The sequence below is a fragment of the Hibiscus syriacus genome, unplaced genomic scaffold (genome assembly GCF_006381635.1).
Source record: "Hibiscus syriacus cultivar Baekdansim isolate YM2019G1 unplaced genomic scaffold, ASM638163v2 tig00004198_pilon, whole genome shotgun sequence".
Lineage (NCBI taxonomy): Eukaryota > Viridiplantae > Streptophyta > Magnoliopsida > Malvales > Malvaceae > Hibiscus > Hibiscus syriacus.
Window position 1 is genome coordinate 222,767 of NW_024062005.1, and position 24,188 is coordinate 246,954.

Sequence of the window (24,188 nt, forward strand, 5' to 3'; positions counted from 1 at the left end):
TCAAAGAAGAAACCAATTGTTACTTTATCAACAACCGAAGCTGAATTTGTAGCTGCAACGGCATGAGCTTGTCAAGCAGTTTGGATAAGGAAAATACTTGAAGATCTTCATTTTAAGCAAGAGGGTGCTACAACAATTTATTGTGACAATATTTCTACCATCAAACTCTCTAAAAATCATGTTTTACATGGGAGAAGCGAACACATAAATGTTTGGTTTCATTTCTTGATAGACCTTACAAAAGAAGCAGTTATTGATCTCATCTACTGTAAAAGTGAAGACCAGATGGCCAACATTCTAACCAAGCCTTTAAAACTAGCAGAATTTCAAAAGTTAAGGAAGATGATTGGTGTTTGTGCTATGAATAATCTTTAAACCGATAATTTTTTAAACTTTCGGTTTAAGGGAGGGATTGTTGACTGAATTTTTAATTTTCTGTTATTTGTTTTGCAATATGTTATTTGTTTTACAAGATTATGTAATATTTTTTAGTTCGGATTTAGGAAATCATTCAATTCCTATTTTTCTGAATGTTTGATGTATTTTTAGTCTCAAAGTTTCGTTATAAAAGGTTGAGCATGATGAATAAAAGTATCAAGTTGTTCCTTCCCTTGTTCTTTCACTGTGCTCTGTTTTAAAATTGTTTACTTCTCTTGTTTTTGTATCAGTTAGGACTGACCTTGTGACCTAAGAAGGACTAAACTGATCAAAGATGACTCCCAAAAGGTTCGCTTGACTTATCGTAGTTTCACACAACAAGAGCAATTCATCTGTGAAGAATAAATGAGAAAGATGAGTACCTCCGCGAGAAAGAATCATCAGTACCTGTAAACCCACATTCATTGCATAATCACTACGTTTTATATTTCTCCCCCGTCTCTCATTCATACTATAATTATTATAATTTTGTTACATGTATATAATTTCACCCTTTATCAAATATCTAAATATTAAACAGGGCAATCGAATAATCAATGAATATACAAATACATCTAGACATTAAACATGGCAATCGAATAATTTATACTGAAAAAAAGTTTGTTATTAATTATTTAATAATAATAGTAATAACATAATCACAATAATGGCTTTAGGCTTTTTGCTATTTAATTTACACCCTTTAAAGCAAACCGGGAGCACAAGGAATCCCAAGTTGTGGAATCCAGGTTTCGGATTCGAGGAAGATGCTAGGAGTGAATTGCTTAGCGGCATTTAAATCCATATGCTTGATACCACCCCATTTGACCCTACCGTCAGTTTTGGCACCGGGTCCTCTGTTGCCGACCTCGACATAAAACGAGGTATCCAATCCGACGGTGCCATTCATCGGAGTGTACCCCTCAGGCGTGATGATGTCGTCGATCTGGCTCTGCATGATAACAGTGATGGCATAAGGCTTCCAGGGTCTGCCGAGGTACGACTTGTTCTTGTCCTTAACTGGGAGGTAGTCCTTATCACCGGAGATGGTGCAGTTGTGGAGCACGATGGCGGTATAGGTTTTCGAGTCATCTCTCCCATGTGCTGCGACGATACAATTCTGATTGTCTGCCGGCTTCCTCACGATAATATGACAGTTCTGGAACAAGCTCCTTGCGTCGCCAAAGATGAAGTCCACGGTGCCTTTGATGGTGCAGTCACGGTAGTACTGCCTGTGCTTGTTGGCGTAAAGTGTGTCCTGGTACCCGCTAAAGTGGCAGTTGTAGTAGGAGGCCCAATCACCGCTCGACCTGAGGGCAACAGCTTGGTGACCCTCTGTTCCGGCTGTGTTTTCGAATCCGATGTTCTTTGCTACGAAATGTTTCCCATTCACAGCTACCAAAAATAAAACACATATCAATCAATACTAACCGAGATACATATATGGGTGGAGAGCCATATTCGATGAAAGATCAATCGTTAACTGATGACTTTATGTTTAAGGATGAAGGTGACATTGAGGAAAAATAGTAAATTAGAGAATTTGGAGAGAAGAAGAAAAAGTCTTCTTTTCAATTTCTCTCAAGTATAAATACACGGATTGTAAGGTGACTGATGTCAAACTTAGAATTATCGTTTTCAGATACGATTATCAACTATCATATTTGATCATTAAAGTAATGTGACAAGCTAAGGAGTTTTGATCATAGTACTACTTACCAACAGTTGAAGTGTGAAACGTGGTAATCTGATCAAATTGGCTGCTCAGGTGAGCGGTGATGATAGTCTTGGTAGGACCTTCTCCGATAAACATGACATTGTCCATGGCCTTGGTGACATTGACATTCTCCTTGTAAACACCCGCCTTAATGTAAATAATAAATCGCACTTTATTTTTCTTTGGGACTTCAGCCAAGGCCTTGGTGATGCTATCATATTTACCACTTCCATCTTTAGCAATGGTGACGTTCGGTGTAACGTCTGCTGCCAGCAGGAGTCGCCGGTCTCCCGAGCTCATCCATTCAGGAAAACCGATCACCGTTTTTGACAAGAGCTTGCGTTCGATGCCGGAAGAACTGTCGAGGTTCTCGAGGTCTGGGATGTTGAGGTCCTTGAGGATAGATGATATTCCAGACACCATGTGAAGGGCGTTGCTAGTTAACTCCTGTGACTTCTTCATGAGGCTCAACATCTTATCCGCCGCCGTTCCGTTCTTCTCCACGTACGAGTCTATACACGTTTGTTGGCTTGTCACGGCGCCGCTCAGCCATACCTTGAGGTTCATTAGGTAATCATCGATCTTGCTCATTTTATATTCACCAAGCGTCTGGAACGAGTTCTCAAGGTCATCAATGGCGTAATCCAACACCTCCTGACAAACCTTAAAGGCATCCTTCGTCCCAACATCCGTCTGCAACTCTTGGATCGTCGCCGATTTCGACAACACCTCCTTTATCTCCGTCATCGCCGCCTGAAAACCAGTCCTTATCAGCTCCGTGGTGTCACTAGAATTCGACTTGGACAAACTCTCCACGCACGTCTGTTTATAATCCACCGGTTCGCAAAGAACTTGTATTGCCTTCTTGGAAGCCGATACACCGTCGCTCTCGGCGTCTTTGTTCTTGATGTGAGTCACACCAGCAACCACGGCAATCACCAGAGCCACCAGAAACATCGAACAGATGCCGATCATAGCGACGTTATTCGCCATTTCTAAACAGTCGTTTTCCTTTTTATCACTAAAAAGGAGGAGAATAAAAAATCTTTTTCCTTTCTTCCTAAAAGGGAAGAAAGACAGAAAGAAAGAAGATTTATTTCAGCGGTTTATTTGCTTACTACCTAAAGCCCATGTGCTTGTCGCTTGAACAAATCTGCATTTCCAATGCCATATTTATACTCGAAGTAGACGATGAACAAATCGCCATTTTAAGTTCACCATTCTTTTCGTGTGGACGAGAGATCCCTGCGGATGCGAGGATCTGTTGAAGTTTAACACGTAAAAAGCTCTACGAATACGTTCACCTTGAACTTATATTATTTTTTATCTCATATTAATATTCGTATTATTTTCTTTTGTTCATAATTTGACACCAACATAGGATTTGTTTGCTCTTACTTTCCCCTTTATTCTCCATTTCCCATAAGCATATATGGCAAATCTTTCTTTACCCAATTATATTATTCAAATTCAATTATGAACCAAGTGACTATAGTGATAAAAGAACTATTACTATTTTATGAGGTTTATGGTTTGAGTATTATGAATGTCCGGATTATGAGCATTCAATGTCAGATGATTGAGAGTTATCTTTAAATATATACTACCTTATGCTTACCCCAAATTAATATAAAAAATTAAAACATTTAATAAAGTAAAAACGTAAAATTTTCTTATAACTTAATTATATTTGACAATTAATTTTTATTATAACTCAAGCATAATTTATCTAAAATAATTATGAATCCTTAGTAATATGGTCCTTGATTAAGATATGGTGATTAGAATGTAGTATTTGTTTTAAATGTTTTCAATAATTTGATAATGAAAGTTCATCACATTTACCGTCTTTGATGGTCGAACCTATGACCACCTTTAGGGATAACACACACTCCTTTAACTATTAAGATAACTTGTTAGTACGATGCTTGGTAATATGGATTCAAATTAATAATAAATCAATAATATAACCCAATAAACATTAATTAAAGAATATATTATTTTTATTAAAAATAAAATATTTATTAAATAAAATAATAGAAAACTCAAACATGCAAAAATAGAAAAACATAGGCGACTCAAGACAAAAAAACATTATAAATTCAATTAAAATACTTTTAAATTAATAATTTAAATCAGATTTGATACTACTACCAAAGCAAAAGTAAAATGATTAGGCATCTCAACTTTAATTGATTAGTCGTTTCAATTTCGTCTATATTTTATCTTAATCAACAATGGAGTCAAAGAGAGCTAAATGGGGGAATAACCTTTTCTTTTTATTTCCATTATTCTCCTAAGAAAATTCCTTGAATTTTTATTCATTTATTTAAATTGTGATGGCAAAATGGGAAATGCAGGGGATTCCACTAGATATCCTAATCCCTAAACCTCCTATATAAACACTGAAATGCCTACCCTCGATGTACATGCAAGAAAAATAGAACACCAAAGCTCCATGGCATGCTCAATAGCTCATCTTATCAAGCTTGCTTCGGTGTCCGAAAGCTTTCCGTCAACACACGGCCGGCAGGCCGGAGATTCGGCCATCCACCGGTGTGCCCCGAAGCAACTGGCTCCGAGCCAATATGTTTATCATGGACCGCAAGCCGTCACCGTTGTTCAACAGCCCGATACCGGCAATTGTCATCAAATTCAAACTACTAACAACTATGGCAGATGGTATGTTTGTCAAGCATCCCAATTCTCAGGCTCTTAGCAATGTCGTGAAGCAACTCGGTAATTTCGGATTACATTTTCCACACACAAAAAAAACAATTGTATTTTGGTTTCCGTAATGAAAGCAATTGGCAATGTTGTGCAAACCTCTGTCGTTATAATCACGAATTTGTAGGTTTTGTTTTGCAATTCACTCTTAAATGAGGTGACCTGGACTCAACTAAGTCTTTCGTTATCTCTCTCTCTTTCTTCTTTTGTGTTAGAGTTTTTGATCTTTTCGATCAACATTTTGATCATCGCTTAAGCAAGATCTAAGGTTCGAGTCCTTGTATATGTAAAAAATCTCCGTTGGGAGACTCACCCACCAAGACAACAAAAAAATGTCCACAATTATCATCTCTTATTATACGTTAATATAATTCGATTGACACGCACAAAAATTAATTTAAATATTGTATAGGAAAATTACTATAGCCAAAAAATTAAAACAAAAGGTCTATTTTATTAAAAAGAACAATGAGTTGATAAATTCAGGGCATTTTCACAAACTATTTGAAAGAAGCATCCGAGGGAATAGGGCATTCACTATAAAAGTAAATTATTCTTTTTTCACTAAGTGTGAATATATGCTATGAAGCTGTAATATGTGTTTAAGACAATGAAAAAAAATCATGGCATGAAGAAATTTATCTACTCAAATGAATCGTTGTTGTTTCTATAGATTATGAATTTGAGTACCAACGACGGCAAAGATGATTGAGTATTATTTTGTAATCACATTCGTTTAATAAAAAATGTTACTTTTTTTTTTAGATTTTAGATTATCATTTTAAGTGGTAATATGTGGCAATATTTAAATGATAAAAAGACTTTGAGAATATCATTCCGTCCGAATGTTTAAGTTATGAATATAATTTTCATGTTTTTAAGATTTTAGTTTTAAATTTTTTAAATTTCAAATTCAACATAAATAGTATAGAAATAATATGGTTAAATTATAGCAATTAAAATTAATCAAATTACTTATAAATTTGATGATTATTGTTTTAATCAACAGAAAAGTTCAAAAATGCCAAATTAGTATAAAAATTAGTTTTACAATTTACGCAAACTAAAATAGAATAAATCCAAGTGGATAGTAATTTTAGCCCCACGGAAGAAAAGGGGATTCTTTTTATTTTTATTTTTAATCTTATCAATTCGGAAAGAAATTATGCCTTCTTGATATTATTTTTGTTCCAAGGTGATAAGTGAAGCATATATTATTCCAGCCTCTACTAGCTTTTTTTCCCTTAAGGTAGGCATGTAAATGAATTCAACGTTAAGTGAACTGTTCGTGAATCATTTGACGGAAAGTTTGTTTATGTATGTTTATTTATTAAACGAATAAATATGAACAAGATTTTATATTCGTTTAATTAAATGAACGAACACAAACAAAAGGCTCGTTCGTTCGTATACGTTTGTGAACATTCGGTAACTCGTTTGTTTATGTTTGTTTATTTATTAAACGAACGAACATGAACCAGATTTTATGTTCGTTTAATTAAATGAAAGAACACGAACAAAAGGCTCGTTCTTTTGTTTATGTTTGTGAACTTTCGATAACTCATTTATTTATGCTCATTTACGTTCGTTCGTTTATGCTTGTTTATGTTCTCCAGACCCGTTTGAAATATTAAGAAACAATATTTTTATGTTCGTACGTTTGGAAAAAAATATAAATCCTTAAACCCATTAATATTTTTAAACTCAATTAATTTTAAACCCAAATCAAAAGTACTCAAATCAATTAGAAACAATATAAATCCTAAATTATTTGGAAAGAAAAAAATTCTCAAATATAAACCCAATTAATTTTATGTTCATACGTTTACATTCGTTTGTGTACGTTCGTTTGTGTTCGTTTACATTCGTTCATTTGTGTTCGTTTATCATTTTAACGAACGAACATAAACGAACAAGCTAAATTTCTTTATGAACGAACATGAACAAGAAATTTTGTTCGTTTAGTTGTTCGTGTTTGTTCGTTTGTTCGGTTAAAGTTAAACAAACGAACATTAACATACTCTCGTTTGTGTTTGTTCAGTTCGTTTACAAGTCTACTTTAAGAGGTAAAAAAAGTTTTTGGGTGTTTTTTAATTATAAATTAAGTATTTAAATTTTAAAAAAAATAATAACTAAATAAATTATTTTGACATATATAATTCATATTTGATCGTTAATATATCGGGTGTAATTCTTAATTCAATTGACGTGACGATTAATGTATCAATAAGCTAACATAATATTATCCAATTGGTTTTTATAATTATTTTTCCGAGATTTAAATTCGTATATCAGTCTATTTAAATCCGTACTGATTTGTCTCTGAATCATTCATAATTTCATGAACAAATGCCCTCTAAACACTCACAAGGGATACATAAAAAGGCCATATTTAGGACAAAAGGCGACGAAACTTTAAGCGACGAAAACAACATTTTTCCGACAATTTAGTCCTTCCCCATCGTAAAATTGAGGCAAGAGTTCCTCTTCTTGAATGGCTAAAATATTATAAAGAATCAATCAAAGCTTTCCACCAATAAATCTCTTTCTTTAAGTCTCTCCATTTGAGTCCTTTAAACTTTTTCTATTTAAAAAAAGGACAGAAATTTGAAGCCCAGTTTGGGTGACATCGATGGCATTCGTCACTAGAGCTCAAATAACAGCCGTTCTTCTCTTGTTCTTAGTGCTTTGCGACGGCTGCGACGGTGGACGTCCATTCGATGAGGGCGATGAAGGCGGCAGTTCAAGAAAATCTAAAAAATCAAATAAAACCAAAGATCCAAGTAAAAATAAAGATGTTGATGTCGATAAAGTAGGCGATACTTCAAAAAACACTAAAGATGTTGATGCTGATAAAGCAGGCGATGCTGATAAAAAAACTAAAGATGTTGATGCTGATAAAGCAGACGATGCTTCAAATAAAAATAAAGATGTTGGTGCTGATGAAGCAGGCGGTGCTTCGAATAAAACTAAAGATGTTGGTGCTGATGAAGCAGGCGATGCTTCAAACAAAACTAAAGATGCTGGTGTTGGTAAAGTAGGCTCCGACGTCAAGAGTTTTAATGTGTTAGATTACGGTGCGAAAGCCGACGGAAAGACGGATAGTTCGATTGTATGTTTTGGTTTTAGGCTCTTCTTTCATTGTTCCATGTGTATGTTCATGGTGGGGGTGTTTGATTGAGTTTGTGATTTGGTGCAGAATTTCATTAGGACCTTCAAAGCTGCATGCAATTTCCGTGGGGATGCAATGATGGTTATCCCTAAAGGGGACTTCTTAATAGGTCCGGTCTTATTTTCAGGCCCCTGCTTCAATCCGTCTCCCCTAATCGTTCAAGCCAACGGGATGGTGAAAGCGCAATCCGACATGTCGTATTTCACGGGCGGAGCCGATGCGACGGATTGGATCACGTTTCAAGCATTGAAGAACGGATTGATTCTAACCGGTGATGGTTCGTTCCACGGACAAGGAGCTTTAGCGTGGAAGTACAACGACTGTGCCCATAAATCGAAATGCGAACGGTTGCCCGCGGTAAGCTTCGAATCGCCACCATAATATTAGATAACATAGAACGAAGAATTGTTAACAAATCTTTGGTTCATTAAATCGAAATGCAGAATATGAAGTTCGTCAGGGTGAATGATACGATCATCCATGGGATAAAGTCCGTCGATGCAAAAGGGTTTCATATTTTTGTCACCGTTAGCTCAAACGTTAAGATTTCCAACGTTAACATCGAAGCCCCCGGAAATAGTCCCAACACCGATGGCATCCACATTAGCAAATCCAACAAGATAGAAATAACCGAAAGCGTCATTGCCACTGGCGACGACTGCGTCTCAATAATCCACGGAACCAGCGAAATCAGCATCAAGAATTTAACGTGCGGACCCGGACATGGTTTCAGGTACATAAATTTACATTTCCCTTTTCGTTTCCACGAGCTCAAACATGAAACGTTCCGCTAATCCGTCTTCGACAGCATCGGTAGTCTAGGCCATTACGACGACGAGGCGGACGTTAGCCAGATATCCGTGACGAACAGCACTCTAAAAGGGACAACGAACGGAGCTCGAATCAAAACATATAAAAACCGACTCGCCGAGTAAAGCATCAAACATCTTTTTCAAGGATCTGATCATGGATAACGTAGCAAACCCGATTATCATAGACCAAGAATACGGAAACAGGGCCATTGCTCAGGTAATTCAAAGCTTTCTTCCATCCCAAGCATTGAACAAACATCAAAATTTTCCCTGTGAACCCTAAACTAAATTTAGCTCTTCGAATCCGGTTTTTCCGTCGCTATTAGTCGTCGAGAGTGAGCATTAGCGACGTTCTCTTCGAAAACATCAGGGGAACTTCGGTGAGCAAAATTGCAGTACAATTGCTTTGCAGTAAAGTAAATCCTTGCAGTGGCGTGGAGATAAAGAATGTGAACTTGGAGTACTCAGGACTGCCAAATGATCATCGGCCATTCAGTTCTAACTGCACCAACGCCAAAGTCACCTACGCCGGGAAACAAAGCCCTCCGCCGTGCAGTTAGCGGTGGCGCGTGGCATTCAAAATCTCAATGTTTTTCCTGAGATAGAAGGCAGTGGATGCAGTGTACAATATCATAAAAAAGTGGAAGTACATGTTAACCAATTGAGTTAGGCTTAGGACGCATTGAAAACATATAATCTTCGATAGCGTTTTAGTCCGATTGGTATAGTTATTGTTACGACACTGAAAAAATATACAGATTTATTATAATATCCTCAAATTTTTTAAGATTTTGAGGCTCTAATTAGCTATTTTTTGTAAATACAAAAAAAAAGTTTATTCTTTTAAATAACTTTTGTCAATTGATAGAAAGTTTTTGGAAAAAAAACAAAAGTTTGAATAAGATTGGTTAATAGTATCTTACTTGTTGAATCTTAAATTTCTTTTTCATTTTAGTAACATCTTTTTTATTTAATTATTGTAGGTAATTAAGCCGCATCTTCTAAAAGTGTATATATTACTTGTCTAGATGTATTTTTAATAAACTATGTGTTAAGTCATTCAATTATTGTTATAATTTCATATTTATTCTTTAATTATTCTTATAAAATCATATATAACATTACGTTTTGATTATATTTTAATCACTCATAGTTAAAAATAAACAAACTGATGATATGATATTTTTTTCTTAATGATGATGTGGTATTATTTTATGGTGACACGTTAACATCATTATTAATTTTTAAATGGTGGATAACCAAAACATAATAATATCTATGATATAAAAAACAGTTGGGTAACGAAATATGTATTTTACCTTATTTTTTATTAGGGATAGACTAAGAAGATGGGGCCACACTTGGTAATGATTGTGGATCGAACTTTTAATCTATTTGAATTTGATGTTAAAATTAAACTTCTCCATTTATACTAGATGTCATAATGTGATCTAGATTTAAGAGGACTTCACTCGACCCAAAACCTAATTGATATGAAAGTTAGGTCACATACTGTGCATTCATTGATGACAAATATTCTTACGTACGTTAATAATCCCACCTTAAAATGAGAGCACAATACAACTTTAAATATCTATTTTGAAAGATAAAAAATGTTAAACACTTAAATAAGAAGAGATGAATAATTGGACACCTATATTGGAGTTAAGCCAAAATATTTCGCATAGGATATCGGCCTCAGTTGGGAGTAGCCTCGAAGAAACGAAGCTTACCGAGAGAGAACCGGCGTTTCGAAAATGGCTTCCATCAATGCCCGACGCTCTTTATCAACCCTCATAAGCAGCGCCCTCTCTTCTCCTTCTTCCCCTCTTTCTTCTTCCTCTTCTTCTCTCTCTTCTCGTTCTCGCTTCACATTTGTTCTCCTCAAAAACTCCCCAGTTTTTATCCCCGAACCACTCAAGATCCTGACCCAAACCAGGACATCCGGATCCGGGTACTCTCCCTTGAACGATCAATCTCCGAACTGGAGCAACCGACCGCCAAAGGAAACGATCCTTCTCGACGGCTGTGATTATGAGCATTGGCTTATTGTTTTAGAGTTCACGGAAGACCCAAACCCTTCCGAAGAAGAAATGATCGATGCTTATGTCAAAACCCTTGCTTCTGTTGTCGGCAGGTTAACTAAACTCCTTTAAATTTCATGAATTTTTTTTTTGGGGGGGGGTTTAAATTTGAGAATTGGGTTTTCTTATTTTTGCTTTTTTTTTTATGTTGCGGTGAAGAGGAAGCGAAGAAGAGAATGTACTCTGTTTGTACTACGAGGTATACTGTGCGCTTTGATTTCTGAGGAGTTGTCTTATAAACTTAAAGGTAATTTCATTTGGTAGGGGTTTACGGTTTTTGTTAAAAGTAAGAATTAACATTGATTTTCAGGGTTGTATAGTGTTTTCTTTAGCTGTTTCAGGGTTTAGGGTTTTAAAGTAATAATCAATCCTTTTCATACAATTGGGATTTTGTTTCTCGTTGACACTCAGCTAGTGTATAGGATTTCCTCGTGTACTCTGGGTTTTGCCCGATTCGTAATGTTTCGAACAAAGATTACGGAGGTGGGTAGTTTTCCGAATTCGAGGGTTTAAAGCTTGATGGTTTGCTTGCTTATTTCTGGGTTGAATTTACGAGATAATGTTGTGAGAAAAAAAAATTTACGAGATAACGCGTTCCAACAATTAATTATTGAGATAAGGTGTTTGCTACAGGTCGAAATGAAGGTCGCCGGGTGATCTAGGCGACTAATGAAGGTCTCCGGGTGGTCTGGGCGACCAATGAAAGTCGCCAGCCATGCCATTTGAGTTTGGGAAAATGTAGTGTTAACAATAATTGTTTGGGTTAAATGCAAATTTGGTCCTCATAACTTTGCACTCTCATACATGTATTTATTTTAGTCACAAACAATTATAATTTAGTCATACATGTTTTTTGTTTATCCTATTTTAGTATGTATTTATTTTAAAATTGATTATTGGGATATCTTGTTTTGTATTCAATAATTTTTATTTGTTCTACGTTTATTTATTTCGAGTATTTTTCACTATTTTTTAGTTTTATTTAGTTTTATTTTATATTGGAAAAATTTGCAAAATAATATCGTTGGTAGGGAAAAATAAATACATACTAAAATAGGATAAACAAGAAACATGTATGACTAAATTATAATTAAACATAAATACTAAACAGTGGCTAAAATAACATGTTTACAAATTTCATGGCCAATTTTGAAAATTAAGGAAAATATATAAAACACATGAAATCAGTGATTAAAATGAAATAACTAAAAATATTATGATCAAAATGAAGCATACACAAACTTGACAGAATAAACAACTAGTGACTAAAATATAATTATTAAAATATACATGCCTGAAACAAAACATTAAAAATGTCACTAAATGATTAAACAAATAGATTACAAAGCATAGGGGATCGAAAATGCTATTATCCCTTAAATATTAAAACACGCGTATGAGAGTGTAAAGTTGTGAGGACCAAATTTGCATTTAACCCAAACAATTAGTGTTTGACTAAGATGAGAACACTTGTGAAACAGCATTGGTCGCCCAGACCACCTGGCGACCTTCATTGGTCGCCCAGACCATCTGGCGACCTATATTCGAACTGTAGCAAACACCCTATCTCAACAATTAATTGTTGGAACGCGTTATCTCGTGAATTTTTTTTTCTCACAACATTATTTCGTAAATTCAGCCCTTATTTCTGCTGAATTCCCTTTATGTTCTACAAATTTTGATCCTTCTACTTCTTTTGTGGATTGATTATCCGGTGATTTGTTTGTTCATGAGAAAGTCATCCATAGGCCACAATACACAGGTCTGATTCAGCCATCTAACAGCAGAATTCGAGGTCGCAGTTGATAATCTTTTTGAGACTACGGAAAGGAACAACCGGTCACCACCACCATCACCATCAACATCTTCCCATCCGTATGTTGTCAGTTGAGATGAAGGTTTTTCACATATATCTTGTTTGATGGTGATGAATCTGTTTCCCAATGCTTGTTTTGTCGATATTGTTGCCGTTTGTTGCCGTAAAATCAGTCTAGAGAGCGTCTATAAACTGCTGGTTCCTTTGCGTTTGAAGGGATGCAAATAGGGTTGCTCATAATCTTGCCCACTGGGCCTTGTCGAGCAATAATCCGAGCTGGTTTTATTTGGATGAGCCTGAATGTATTAAGAACGATGTAATCCTTGATGCCATTGGTTGAATTTAATTCCCTCTTCAAAAAAATAAATAGAATGTTATACGTACCATGAAGTATCGGATAGAGTATATATCTATGTACGGATTCTTTAGAAGAAATGGTGAGTTTGGATAATGTAGATTAGTTGTGTTTTTTTATTGCTTTGACAAAATGGTCAAATGGTCATGTTGAGAACCTACATTTTCATGATGGGAAAAACCACAATAGGATTGATCGATCGAACCATAAGTCGGTAACATATTCGACTCGAGTTCGAGGATGAATAATAACTGTTTATCGACTCGACGGACTAGGTATGCCGATTGAACCTGAAAACCCTAGTAGCTCAGTTGTCTCAATTCAGATATATTTCGGTTATGAATTCGATTGTATTTTAGTCCATTTGGCCACATCTCTTAGATCAAAACCTGGTAAAACCCTAATCCATGGGCTGGCTCCCAGATTCTTGCCTTCCCAAATGCTTTTATTTGCAGTGGAATCAGGCAGACCTATCAAATATTGTTCTTATTCTTCCTTTCATGTAACTGAAAAAATTCTTATTTCCCGCTGTTATCAAGCTATTACTTTTTTAAACAATGATTAACTTTTAATAAATAAAAATAAAAACTTCATATGCCAACGCGTAAGTTTATTTTACACGAAATAAAAACTTTTAGGGTAAATTATTCGTTTAGTACTTAAATTATCAATTGTAATTCATTTTATATTTAAACTTTGAATTTTTTTCAAAATCATATCTAAATTTAGTTTATGTTTTATTTTAGTATCCCGATTAAAATTTAATGTTAACTTATGAAGAAAAAAAGTGAACCAAAATTGATAGTTTATGTACTAAATGCTTTAAGTTTTTAACGGTTGGGTACTAAAATGTATCCAAATAAATTAATAATCAAACGGTTAAGGTTTGTAATCACGTTTTTATTTTTATTCTTTTAGTTTTATACGTGTTTCTATCTTTTTATATCAAATTGTCATAATCTATGTACCCCAAAAAAAATCAAATAGTCATAATCTTAATTGAAAGAAAATTTAAATATAATTTAAATATAACTGGATTTAAATTTAAAATCTTAAAATTGAAACTTCATTACTATGATTTAGGATAATTATATATGTTTTTCTGTTTTAAAAATAAATTTAAGATAAGTTTAAATAAATAAATATGGTAAGAATGTAAATAAATGGGAAATTTAGGGTCATTAGACAACGTCCCTCATCGAATGACTCTCACACGGGCCGTTATATTTTGGACCTATTGTGATGTGACTTGCGTTACACGAAGCGGAGCCCCCTCATTTCCTCTCCCAATCACTGACTGCCACGTGATTATCGTATACCCCACCCAAGGTGCATTATTTATTTATTTATAAGTTCCGTTTAATAAAATGATAACAATATACATATGTAAAATACTTTTTATTTGAATACTTTTAAGAAGATGATAGAAATATTAAAATCAATATCGTCGATCGAACATGAAAATATATATTAAATAATCTCGATAGTAAATGAATTGTAATTATTTTTTGATGTCTCAGGTTTGAGTGCTATGAATGCTAAAGATATAAGTGTTCAATCTTAAATAGTTGAAAGTTATATTTAAACAAATATTATTTGTATTTATCTCAGTTTAATAAAAAAAATTGATAACCAATATAAGATACAAGTTAAAAAATATTAAAATTAATTGTTTATATATATATATGTTTAACTTTTTCGTATATTTCATATTTGTTTTTAATATATATATAATTTGTCGGTTTCTTTCGTTGATAGCTTTGCAGTATAACCGTAAACTCTATAAATCACAGACCCCAAAAGCATCTGCTTTTGAGTTGAAACTTTAGTTTTAAGACAAACCCACCAAAAAAATGTGTGGAGGTGCAATTATTTCCGATTTCGTTGCCGTGAATCATGGCCGGCATGTGACTGCCGATGACCTTTGGTCTGAACTTGACTTCTTCTCCGACCTCCTAGGTTTGGACAACAATGGCAAAAACCCTTTCAACCATCACCCTCACTGCACCAGCAACAACAAGTGGATCGATCCTAAAGACAATCAACTAAACAACAAAGGTCTGGTTTTTTCTTCTGGGTTTTCTTGCAAAAAAAATGTTGTGTCTGTGTTTTGTTCTTGTTCTTGCATGAACTTTGAAGCTGAGCAAAACATAAAAAGGCTTAATTATGATTTCCATCCCTTTACTTTGAGTTGTTAGAATTTGGTTGGTATTAGTCTTTTACTTATTAAACCTTTCCATTAAATCATAATTCAAAGATTAATCTACAAAGAATTAGCAAAAACTACAGTGTATACAGTGCAGGTTAACAAAAATCAACCATCTCAGTTCATGTTTTTATCAATGATTGTGAAATATAAGGACTAGATCATGAACAAATAAAGGAAAGGTACAAATTTCGCAATTTTTGTAAAGGGGTCATTTCACAATTAGACCCTTTTGTTGAGCATAAGCTACAATGTTTCAGCCTCAAGTTCATGCATGAAAAAAGAATTGATTAAAAATTTGATTTTCTTTGGGGTGATTACTGAGTAGAGCAAAGCGAGATGACTCAGAAGACAGGCCGAGTCAAAGAAAAAGCTGAGAAGACTCAGCGAACTAGGAAGAGCGTTTACAGGGGAATCAGGCAAAGGCCATGGGGTAAATGGGCAGCTGAGATTAGAGACCCTCATAAAGGCGTCCGAGTTTGGCTCGGTACCTATAACACAGCCGAAGAAGCGGCTCGAGCCTACGATGAAGCCGCTAAGCGCATTCGTGGTGACAAAGCCAAGCTCAACTTCCCTCAAGCTCAAGCCGAAGAAGAAGCTCCACCAGCCCTCACTCAGCCACCTGCTAAGAAAAGGTATATGGGTCCTGAGTTCACTCAACCGGGTTTCGAGAGAACCACAGACTCACCACCACCACCTTATCATATGGGTTTAGGGTATGGAAATGAAGTTTATAGGCCGGCTTTCGTGGAGGAGAGTGAGTTGGAGCTGAAAGAGCAAATCTCGAGTTTGGAATGTTTCCTTGGTTTAGAACATGACAATGAGATCACTACGACTCAGCTGAGTGGAAACGGTGGGAGTGAGACTGACTCAATGGAGCTTTGGACGCTTGATGACCTCGTGACACAGTATCAGCTACAGCACTAGCTTGTTTATCAGTACTAAGAAAAATATAATGATAATACTGTTTATCGTTAATCAATGTTTATGTGTTAATTACAGTTTTTATAATTTCGTTATACTATCTATATATACGTATGTATGCGTGTTTATGAGTTTCTGAATGTTAATATGTGTGTTTATGAGTTTCTGAATGTTAATAAGAAAAATATAATGACAATATTTGTGTTTATAAGTCATGTTTGAATCAATGCATTAATATATATACACGAGAATAAAGGTGTTTGTAATTGATTCATTAATTATGATTATTTATCTAGATTCATCTAATATGTATATTGTTAGATAAAATTAATGTGTTGTATACAATATAAATGGATGTTTTCAAGAAAATAAGGACAAAATAATGGTTGAATATGGTTTTGGCATAGGAAAAGTAAAAGATGTAACCCAAAACAAAGAGCATGCATGCACCAAGAGGAAAAACAAGTGATTCGCAAGTTGCTCGATGCTCTTTCTTTTTCGAGTTTCAACGATACCGACAAGACACGAAAAGCAAAGCAATCAATTGTTTGTCTCTTTTCTTGTTTGGTCTTTGATATATGACCTTTACAATAAAATTGCACGTTCCATCGCATTATTAAGGAGGCAGTCAGATACAATTTCGTGAAATATTTACATCATATTTGTTTCAATTGTGTCGACATTATTTTTCGTCCAGACGGAGAAAGACTAATATAGACTCGGAAGTTTTCTCTTTAAAAAGGATTTCGAAATGTGAAGAGTCAACACCAATCATTTAAGGTGCGATTGGGACACCATAAAAATCGGGTGATTTTAATAAAAACAGTTTATTTTTATCAAAATACCAAGTTTTAAGGTCTACGAAAATTCAGAAATCAGGTTCGAGAGTCGGTTACGCATGGGAAAGGATTAGCATCCCCACAAGCGCACAAACATTGGTACCTAGTTGATTACCCTATATTTAAAATCGGAAATTTTGAGTTCGATCTTTATTTAATTTGAAAATCATTATAGATGCAAAGTTGAAAAGGATATTCGTTTATTGAGACTGATAGCATTCGCTCCCAAGCGTAAATGCGGGAGATTAGCTATTGTGCCTAATAACCGAATATTGCCTTGTTTTTTGAAAATTATGATGCAATCTTTGAAAAGGATGTCGATCTATTTTGAGAATTACCAGTAGTCACTCCTGGAGCATGATTGCAAGAGATATACTATTAATTCCTTAGAGTTAAAAATAAAATTCAATCAGACAAAATTTATTCATCCTAATTAAACTAAAAGTAAATTAAGGCTTTTTTCTAACTTAAGGTGTCAAATTATGAAAAATTAAGAACCTGAGGGCTCAAATCTAAAAACGTAGGCTCTAATATTAATCCTATTTGATTTTTTATTAATTATTGAATCGAATAATCGAGATAGTTCCTCGAGCATTTAGGCAAGGGCCAACTCTAATTATTCCCTAAATTAAAAAGACTAAATTGAAATCTAACTAAAAATAGAGGCTATAATGTTAACCTAAATTAATTTTAAGATTCGAATAATTAAATTGCAACTTCGAGCAGAAGCGAGGACCAAATTAATAATTCTCTTAATTTAATGACTAAATAGGAATTGAATAATTAAAAGATTATGGACTAATTCTAAAAAAAGGTGATCCATCAAGTATTAAATTAAAAGGATTCGAATATTAAAGACAATTAAAATATAAAAGGACTAAAATTAAAGTACCAGAAAAATGAAAGGTAAAAATAGATAATAAAAATAGTAAATTAAAGTAATGAAATTAAAGGACAGAATTTATAAAATAGAAATACAAAGATAAAATTAAATACCAAAAATAAGCATTTAAGGGACTAAAATAGAACAATAAAAATTTATAAATCAAAATATAAATAACCAAATAAATATATTTAAAAATTTAAGGGCCAAAACTGGTATTAATAGAAACTGAAAGGACCTATATGTAAGGACTAAAATAATTTAAACCAGAAACATGAAGGACTAAATTATAATTAAACAAAATGCCCAAACTGTGACTAAAATAAAATATTTGCAAATATGGTGGCATAATTCAAATAACAACAAAGATTATACACTACATAGAATCAATAACTAAAAATAAGAATGAAAAGATAAGGGCTCAAATTCGAATATTAGCAAAAATACACAACCCATGCAACCAGAGACTAAAATGAAATAATTATAAACATTGTAACTAAAGTCAGATATTTACAAAAAATAATAAAAGATATAATGACAGGACTAAAACATAAATAATGAAACATAAGTGTTCGAAATCAAACAAAGTAAAACTTCATTAAATGTTTGAAATAAAACAATACAAGGTAACAGGGGCCTAAATAGCTATTAACCCCTAGCATGAAAATACGCTGAAGGTCCTTGGCAAAACGACATCGTTTCGCGTTATATATATATATATTTAACAATCCAAGGCTAAAACAAGCCATATTCCTTATTTGTTTTCCTTCCAAACGAGAGAAGAGAGAGAGAATCAGAAATCTCTCAACTCTCTCATGGGAAGAGAGAAAGGTCATGGCGGCCAGAGTTACCCCATGGCAACCCACGGCGGTCGTAAAAAAACAACCGACCCCAAACTATTCATCTCTTCCACCTCAAACCGAAACCCAACCGTTTATCCTAAAAAAGCCCTTAAAGCCCTAGATCTAGGCTTTTACCTCTCGAGAAATTTTAAAAAAACGGCGGCTTTTGGACTCTCCCTTGCTTTGAATCTAGGTATGTTCTTTCTCACTCTCTATTTTCTTTGTTCAGATGTGTTAGAATGGGAGGTAGGTTTTTTTGGTTTTTTTCTCTTGGTTGGGTTTCGAATATCTAGGTGTTTTTTCTCTCAAATCCCTTGAATCCTCTTGATTTTTCTCTCGGTTCACTCTCTCTTTCTCTCTTTTTCTTTTCTCTCTCTCATTTTTCTTTGAAAATCGTTGAATGATTCTTTGTTTTTTTCTTTTCAAATAGTTCTCCCCTTCGATTAGTTTTCTCTATCCTTTTATCTCCCCTTGCATGCGTTGATATAATCCCCATAAATCCCCTCAGGATTTTGATTGTGATTTGCTTCTTATTATTTTTATGGGATTTCTTTGGCTTGATTAGTGATTTGTCACTGATTGATGGATTGGTTGACTTAGGTGCAGGCGACGGCGGCAAAAACGATCGGAGATGGCAGCAGCAGTAGGCGGCGGCAGTATGAGCTACCTATGGTTATGATGAAACCCTAGGTGAGTCGGGTCGGGTTAGATCCTGAGTTGCTGGGTCGGTTTTGGTCTGGGTTTGTTATCTGTAAACGGGTTGGGCTTCAGCTGAGCTGTTGAGGTCTTGTTAAAAATGTAATTGTGATTAGTTAATAACAATAATAATAATAATAATAATTAATATTTTTTTCGAGACCTGGACAAAAAATGAGTGTTTAAAGCTGCCCCTCTTTGCACATTCTTGTGTTAAAAAGAATAGGGCAAAGACGAAAAACAATCAGTTTTTGTTCGGTTCTCTTTTTCTTGTTTTGGAAATTTGATATGTTTGTTGTTGGGGGACGACACTGCTTATACGTGATAAAGAGTTATGGCCGTCTAAGGGGTATGATGGTTTCAAGAGAAACCGTCTCAAGAGAGACAAAACATGTTCTAAGGGAAAAAATCTCAAAGGTTGGTGTTTCAAGGGAAACTGTCTCAAGAGAGACAAAATTCATTTCAAGGGAAACGATCTCAAAGATTTGTGTTTCAAGAGAAACTGTCTCAAGGGAGACAAAATTTGTTTCAAGGAAAACTGATTCAAAGATTGGTGTTTCAAGAGAAACTGTCCCAAGGGAGATGAAATTTGTCTAAAGGGAAACAGATTCAAAGATTTTGTTTCAAGGGAAACTATTTCAAGAGAGACAAAACTTTGTTTCAAGAGAAATTGTCTCAAGGGAGACGAAATTTGTTTCAAGGGAAACGGATTCTAAGATTTTGTTTCAAGGGAAAATGTCTCAAGAGAGACAAAATTTGTTTCAAGGGAAACAGATTCAAAGATTTTGTTTCAAGAGAAACTGTCTCAAAAGTGACAAAACTTTGTTTCAAGAGAAACTGTCTCAAGGGAGACAAAATTTGTTTTTTAGAGAAAATAATCTCAAGTGAGATTAATTTTGTTTTAAGGAAAATTGTCTCCAGTGAGACAAAATTTGTTATTAGGAAAATTATCTCATGTGAGATCAATTTTGTTTTAAATATTTCAAACTTTTGGGAAAATGTCTCAAACGAGATGAAGTTTGTTTTGAGAGAGGCGATCTCAAAGGATTATAGATTGTCCATTCCTGCATGTTTGAGGAAATATCTTCGAAAGATCTGATTGTTGACTTCAGGAAGTCAAAATTATGGATGGTATTGTTTTCTCAGGTTGAAGACATCTGGTCATTTTCGAGCTTTTATTTCCTGAAAGATCGAAATGATGTATTTATGACTGCCTATCTTGGATGCTTAAAGGTGTCATGATGAAGTTTGTATTTTATTTGATGAATCATTGAATTTGTCCTCAAGAGAGGCAAAATCAAAGTCTTTATTGCACATGATGATGAATGCAAATATGCAAATTTCATGTGTCATGTATGTATGTGTTGATGTATGTTTTCTTGATCTGTGAGGGGAATGGTTGCGTGAGCAGTCTTCATTTTATCCCTGATTTAGTTGTCTTCATTTCCACCAGGGTTTACTTTTGTAAACCTCGACCTGAGACAATTTATTTTCCTTGGCCCATCAAATTTTGCCCCAAAAATTTGGCTTCCCTTGTCTCGGCTTCGATCTTGAGCTTCGGAGGGATATTCGTTGAATTCCAAGATTCTTCCAGGAACTTATCTTGTTTGAAAAATGTCTTTCTTCTTCTTTTGAATTTTCAAAATTTTGAAAAAATATCAAAAAGAATTTTGAAAAAAAAATATTGACTCCTTCTAAGTTTCACAATTAAGACAAATTATAAAACAAGAGTTCATTAGATATCAAAAGAATCAATTGCTCTTTTAATCTTTGATAGCTGCAAATCTTTGACAAATATCAAGATCGAAAGGTTGGTTTTGAGGTTGGCTACCTAAATTCTAAGGTTTACTTCATCAATTTGGTCATCGTGAAGATCATAGCATGCCCCTCTTTCTTGTCTTGGCATTTTGATCGGAGGCGGACAAAATGTCGCAACTAGCATAGTTAATTGCTAGACTCTTTAGAACACTTATGTTTCAATTCTCTGAAATCTTCTATTTGTTCAAGCTTCATAGACTCCTCTAGCAAAGGCAGTGTAGAAATATCGGTCTAAAAATGAGATTTCTGAATGCTTGTGTGAAGTTGACTATAACAGGTGTTCCTCAACTCCCTTAGTCCATATTCACAGAAACTCCTTATTTAGTAAATTAGATTTAATTTGCCATTGTTTGGCTAGCTGAAGTTAGCTTTATTGTACATATATATATTATAATTGCCTTTTTTTGGCTAGCTGAAGGATTCATGTCGTCACAAAGTCTTTGACCTGACAATCACAATAGAGAAAACATCGAATTGCCAAGTACCCGATCAATGTCATAGTTTGAATGCAATCTATTCATAAAGTCAGGGCTTCCGAGTTTCCTCTATAACTAATTGCTTTAGCAGAATAGCTCAGCTTTATTGTATATATATATATATTTTGGGTATACGAATTTCATTTCTTAATCTTGTCAATGAGAACCTGTTATAGTCCCGGTGTTTGTTGAAGGTCGGAGAATCTCATCGTTAGAGTTCAATTTCCAAGCAACTAACCTAAACTAGATTCACCTACTCGACCATTCCATCTGTGAATATCATGATCATCATTGAACATCATCAACAGAAGTAGAAACTAATCAACTTTGCTATTTCATGTGCCAGATGCCCCATTTTGTCCCGCTCCTAACACATACCTGAATGCCAAGTCCTTTGATTGCTTCTTCATGTGAAGAGAAAACTAGCTAGGTCCTTATAAAAGAAGGGTAGTTATGATGTATACTCTAGAGTAGGATCAAGGGGTCCTTATTTTGCTGGGGTTCAATCTTGTCATTTGTTAAAGATTTACAACCTCAATTATTAAAGAGCTTTTAATTATGATGATATTCAAGGAATTTCAAGATTAAAAATTTGCTCACTGCTCATTTCCTCATAAGGAAGCATTTTATTTAAAATTTTCTAAAGTCAAGTGACTTACAAACATGTAAACGCGGGAAAAGAAAAACAAGTTCAAACAAGACATTATGCGAGTGCATTAAAAGTTTGTAGTGGTTGTAATGATTTTTCTCGGTTTACATCAGAATGTCCCGTCATTCTTTGAATGTCCATGGCCCAGAATAAATTAAATTCTGAACCCTGCGCTTCAATACCTCACAATTCTCAGTAAGGTGCCTTGATCTTCAGATGGTGCTAACATTGTGTCCATAGCTCTCAAACATTTTTTGTTACGAATGGGGTGACTTCATCTTACCTCAAAACTTTTATCACAAAACTCTCCACGAGTTATTCTCGGGATCCGCTGAGATTCAATGTATATAATGTAATGTACAATGTATATAAACTAATACAAAGATGCAAAGATGCACGTGCAAATGCAAAGATGCAAAAATGGGAGTGCAAAATGCGAGATGCAAATGCAACAAGGAATTGATCCCAAAATAATTGTTCCTAGAAAAATTCTCAAAAAACTGATAATGTCTCGATACACTGGGGAATGAAAATCTAGTTCATCTGTAAGTTGTCTAGCTTCTATAAGCATCTAGGTACCGCATCGTCTTCAAAGCTTATACTTCATCTCTTACTTTCATAAACTTTTCGAGCTAGTTCGTGATCTTCAATTGTTGGCTTCAGCATTGAATCGTCTCGAGTCCAACTTGTTACGTCAACAGGTATATGTCTAGTTTTTCTCCTTAGTAGGTAGACTCTCTCTTGGCGTTGCTCGATCTACGTATAACATCTTCGAAATTATTCTGATCCCAGCGAAAGGCATTATTGTGGCATTGTTATTCAAGAACCTTCTAAACGATCAGTTATTTAGGGATCAATACCTTTGAATGATATGTCATGTTCATGCAAAAATGCAACAAGACCAGACAAAAAGAAATTAATGTTAGTATAAACAAGACAAAAAGAATCAAGTTAGTTGAAATGATTAGTCAAAAAAATGTAATCTTAGAAGAAATAATTAAATTCGACTTAAAGTTGATACTGAAGAAAAAAACATACGAAGAAAATTAATAGTAGTCCTAACCGCATGCGTTCTAGTTCTCCTAGGCTATCCACATGTCTCTAACGGGGTAGACTTACTAAATTCTCTATATGTGGTTGGGGTTCTAGCAAAGGTTCTCAAACCATCTTTACAACCTGCTAAGGTTGCCCCCTCCCCCCGATTCTGGCCCATTACAGACTTGCGAATCGGGTCCAGCTCAGGGGATCACACCACTAAAAGCGTACCTCGGATTTGATATCTGGATGGGCAACTTAAGTTGCTTTCCAGATATACTTTATCAGACCCACACAAGGAAGCCAATGCTCCTTGTGAGGTGTGACGTTTCTCCCTTCTTAGGTAAACCGGGTTAGAGCTATGATATGCAACAATCTTAAATAATTCCACAAAAGTGTAAGCATTAACCAGAGAGAAATCTGTTTTTCTTTTTGAAATAACATAATGAACAGTAAATTAAATAAGATCGAACTCGTAATTTTTCAAAATCCTAAATATAGTGTACCCAGCTCGTGGCTCAACTCTCAATTTGTTTAAAAAAACAAAAGTCCCCAGTGGAGTCGCCAAGCTGTCGACACCGTTTTTCGCCCGGGGGGGGGGGGAAGATCGATACTGACTCGGGTTTTCTCTTTGAAAAGGGTTTTGAAATGTGAGGAGTCGCCACCAATCATTTAAGGTGCGATTGGGACACCATAAAAACCGGGTGATTTTAATAAAAC

General features: G+C 34.7%; 2 protein-coding genes and 2 pseudogenes across 4 annotated transcripts; 3 read left to right on the forward strand and 1 right to left on the reverse strand.

Annotated features, from left to right (window-relative positions):
• Window positions 1-1,084: 1,084 nt before the first annotated feature.
• LOC120192077 (pectinesterase-like) lies at window positions 1,085-3,142 on the reverse strand. Its single transcript, XM_039194934.1, has 2 exons — window positions 2,137-3,142; window positions 1,085-1,812 (listed from the first exon to the last, which is right to left on the reverse strand). Exons 1-2 carry the CDS (start codon window positions 3,125-3,127, stop codon window positions 1,121-1,123), a joined length of 1,683 nt encoding a protein of 560 aa, XP_039050865.1. The 5' UTR covers window positions 3,128-3,142; the 3' UTR covers window positions 1,085-1,120.
• A 4,348-nt stretch (window positions 3,143-7,490) lies between these two features.
• LOC120192014 lies at window positions 7,491-9,405 on the forward strand (annotated as a pseudogene).
• A 1,197-nt stretch (window positions 9,406-10,602) lies between these two features.
• On the forward strand, window positions 10,603-12,735 carry LOC120192024 (annotated as a pseudogene).
• Window positions 12,736-14,882: 2,147 nt separating this feature from the next.
• On the forward strand, window positions 14,883-16,393 carry LOC120192087 (ethylene-responsive transcription factor RAP2-3-like). Of its 3 annotated transcripts, XM_039194951.1 has the most exons (3): window positions 14,884-15,158; window positions 15,635-16,019; window positions 16,065-16,393. In XM_039194951.1, exons 1-3 carry the CDS (start codon window positions 14,954-14,956, stop codon window positions 16,231-16,233), a joined length of 759 nt encoding a protein of 252 aa, XP_039050882.1. In that variant the 5' UTR covers window positions 14,884-14,953; the 3' UTR covers window positions 16,234-16,393. The 3 variants fall into 3 exon arrangements, with proteins under 3 accessions (XP_039050877.1, XP_039050882.1, XP_039050872.1); XM_039194946.1 differs by having other exon boundaries at window positions 14,883-15,153; window positions 15,633-16,393; XM_039194941.1 differs by having other exon boundaries at window positions 14,886-15,158; window positions 15,635-16,393.
• The last annotated feature ends 7,795 nt before the right edge of the window (window positions 16,394-24,188 follow it).

Bases quoted from the DNA above. Each gene is read 5' to 3' on its own strand.
- LOC120192077 (XM_039194934.1), bottom strand. From the start codon at position 3,127: ATGGCGAATAACGTCGCTATGATCGGCATCTGTTCGATGTTTCTGGTG. The intron at 1,813-2,136 runs GTAAGTAGTACT...TATTTTTGGTAG, and splicing joins GTTTCACACTTCAACTGTTG to CTGTGAATGGGAAACATTTC.
- LOC120192087 (XM_039194941.1), top strand. From the start codon at position 14,954: ATGTGTGGAGGTGCAATTATTTCCGATTTCGTTGCCGTGAATCATGGC. The intron at 15,159-15,634 runs GTCTGGTTTTTT...ATTACTGAGTAG, and splicing joins CAATCAACTAAACAACAAAG to AGCAAAGCGAGATGACTCAG.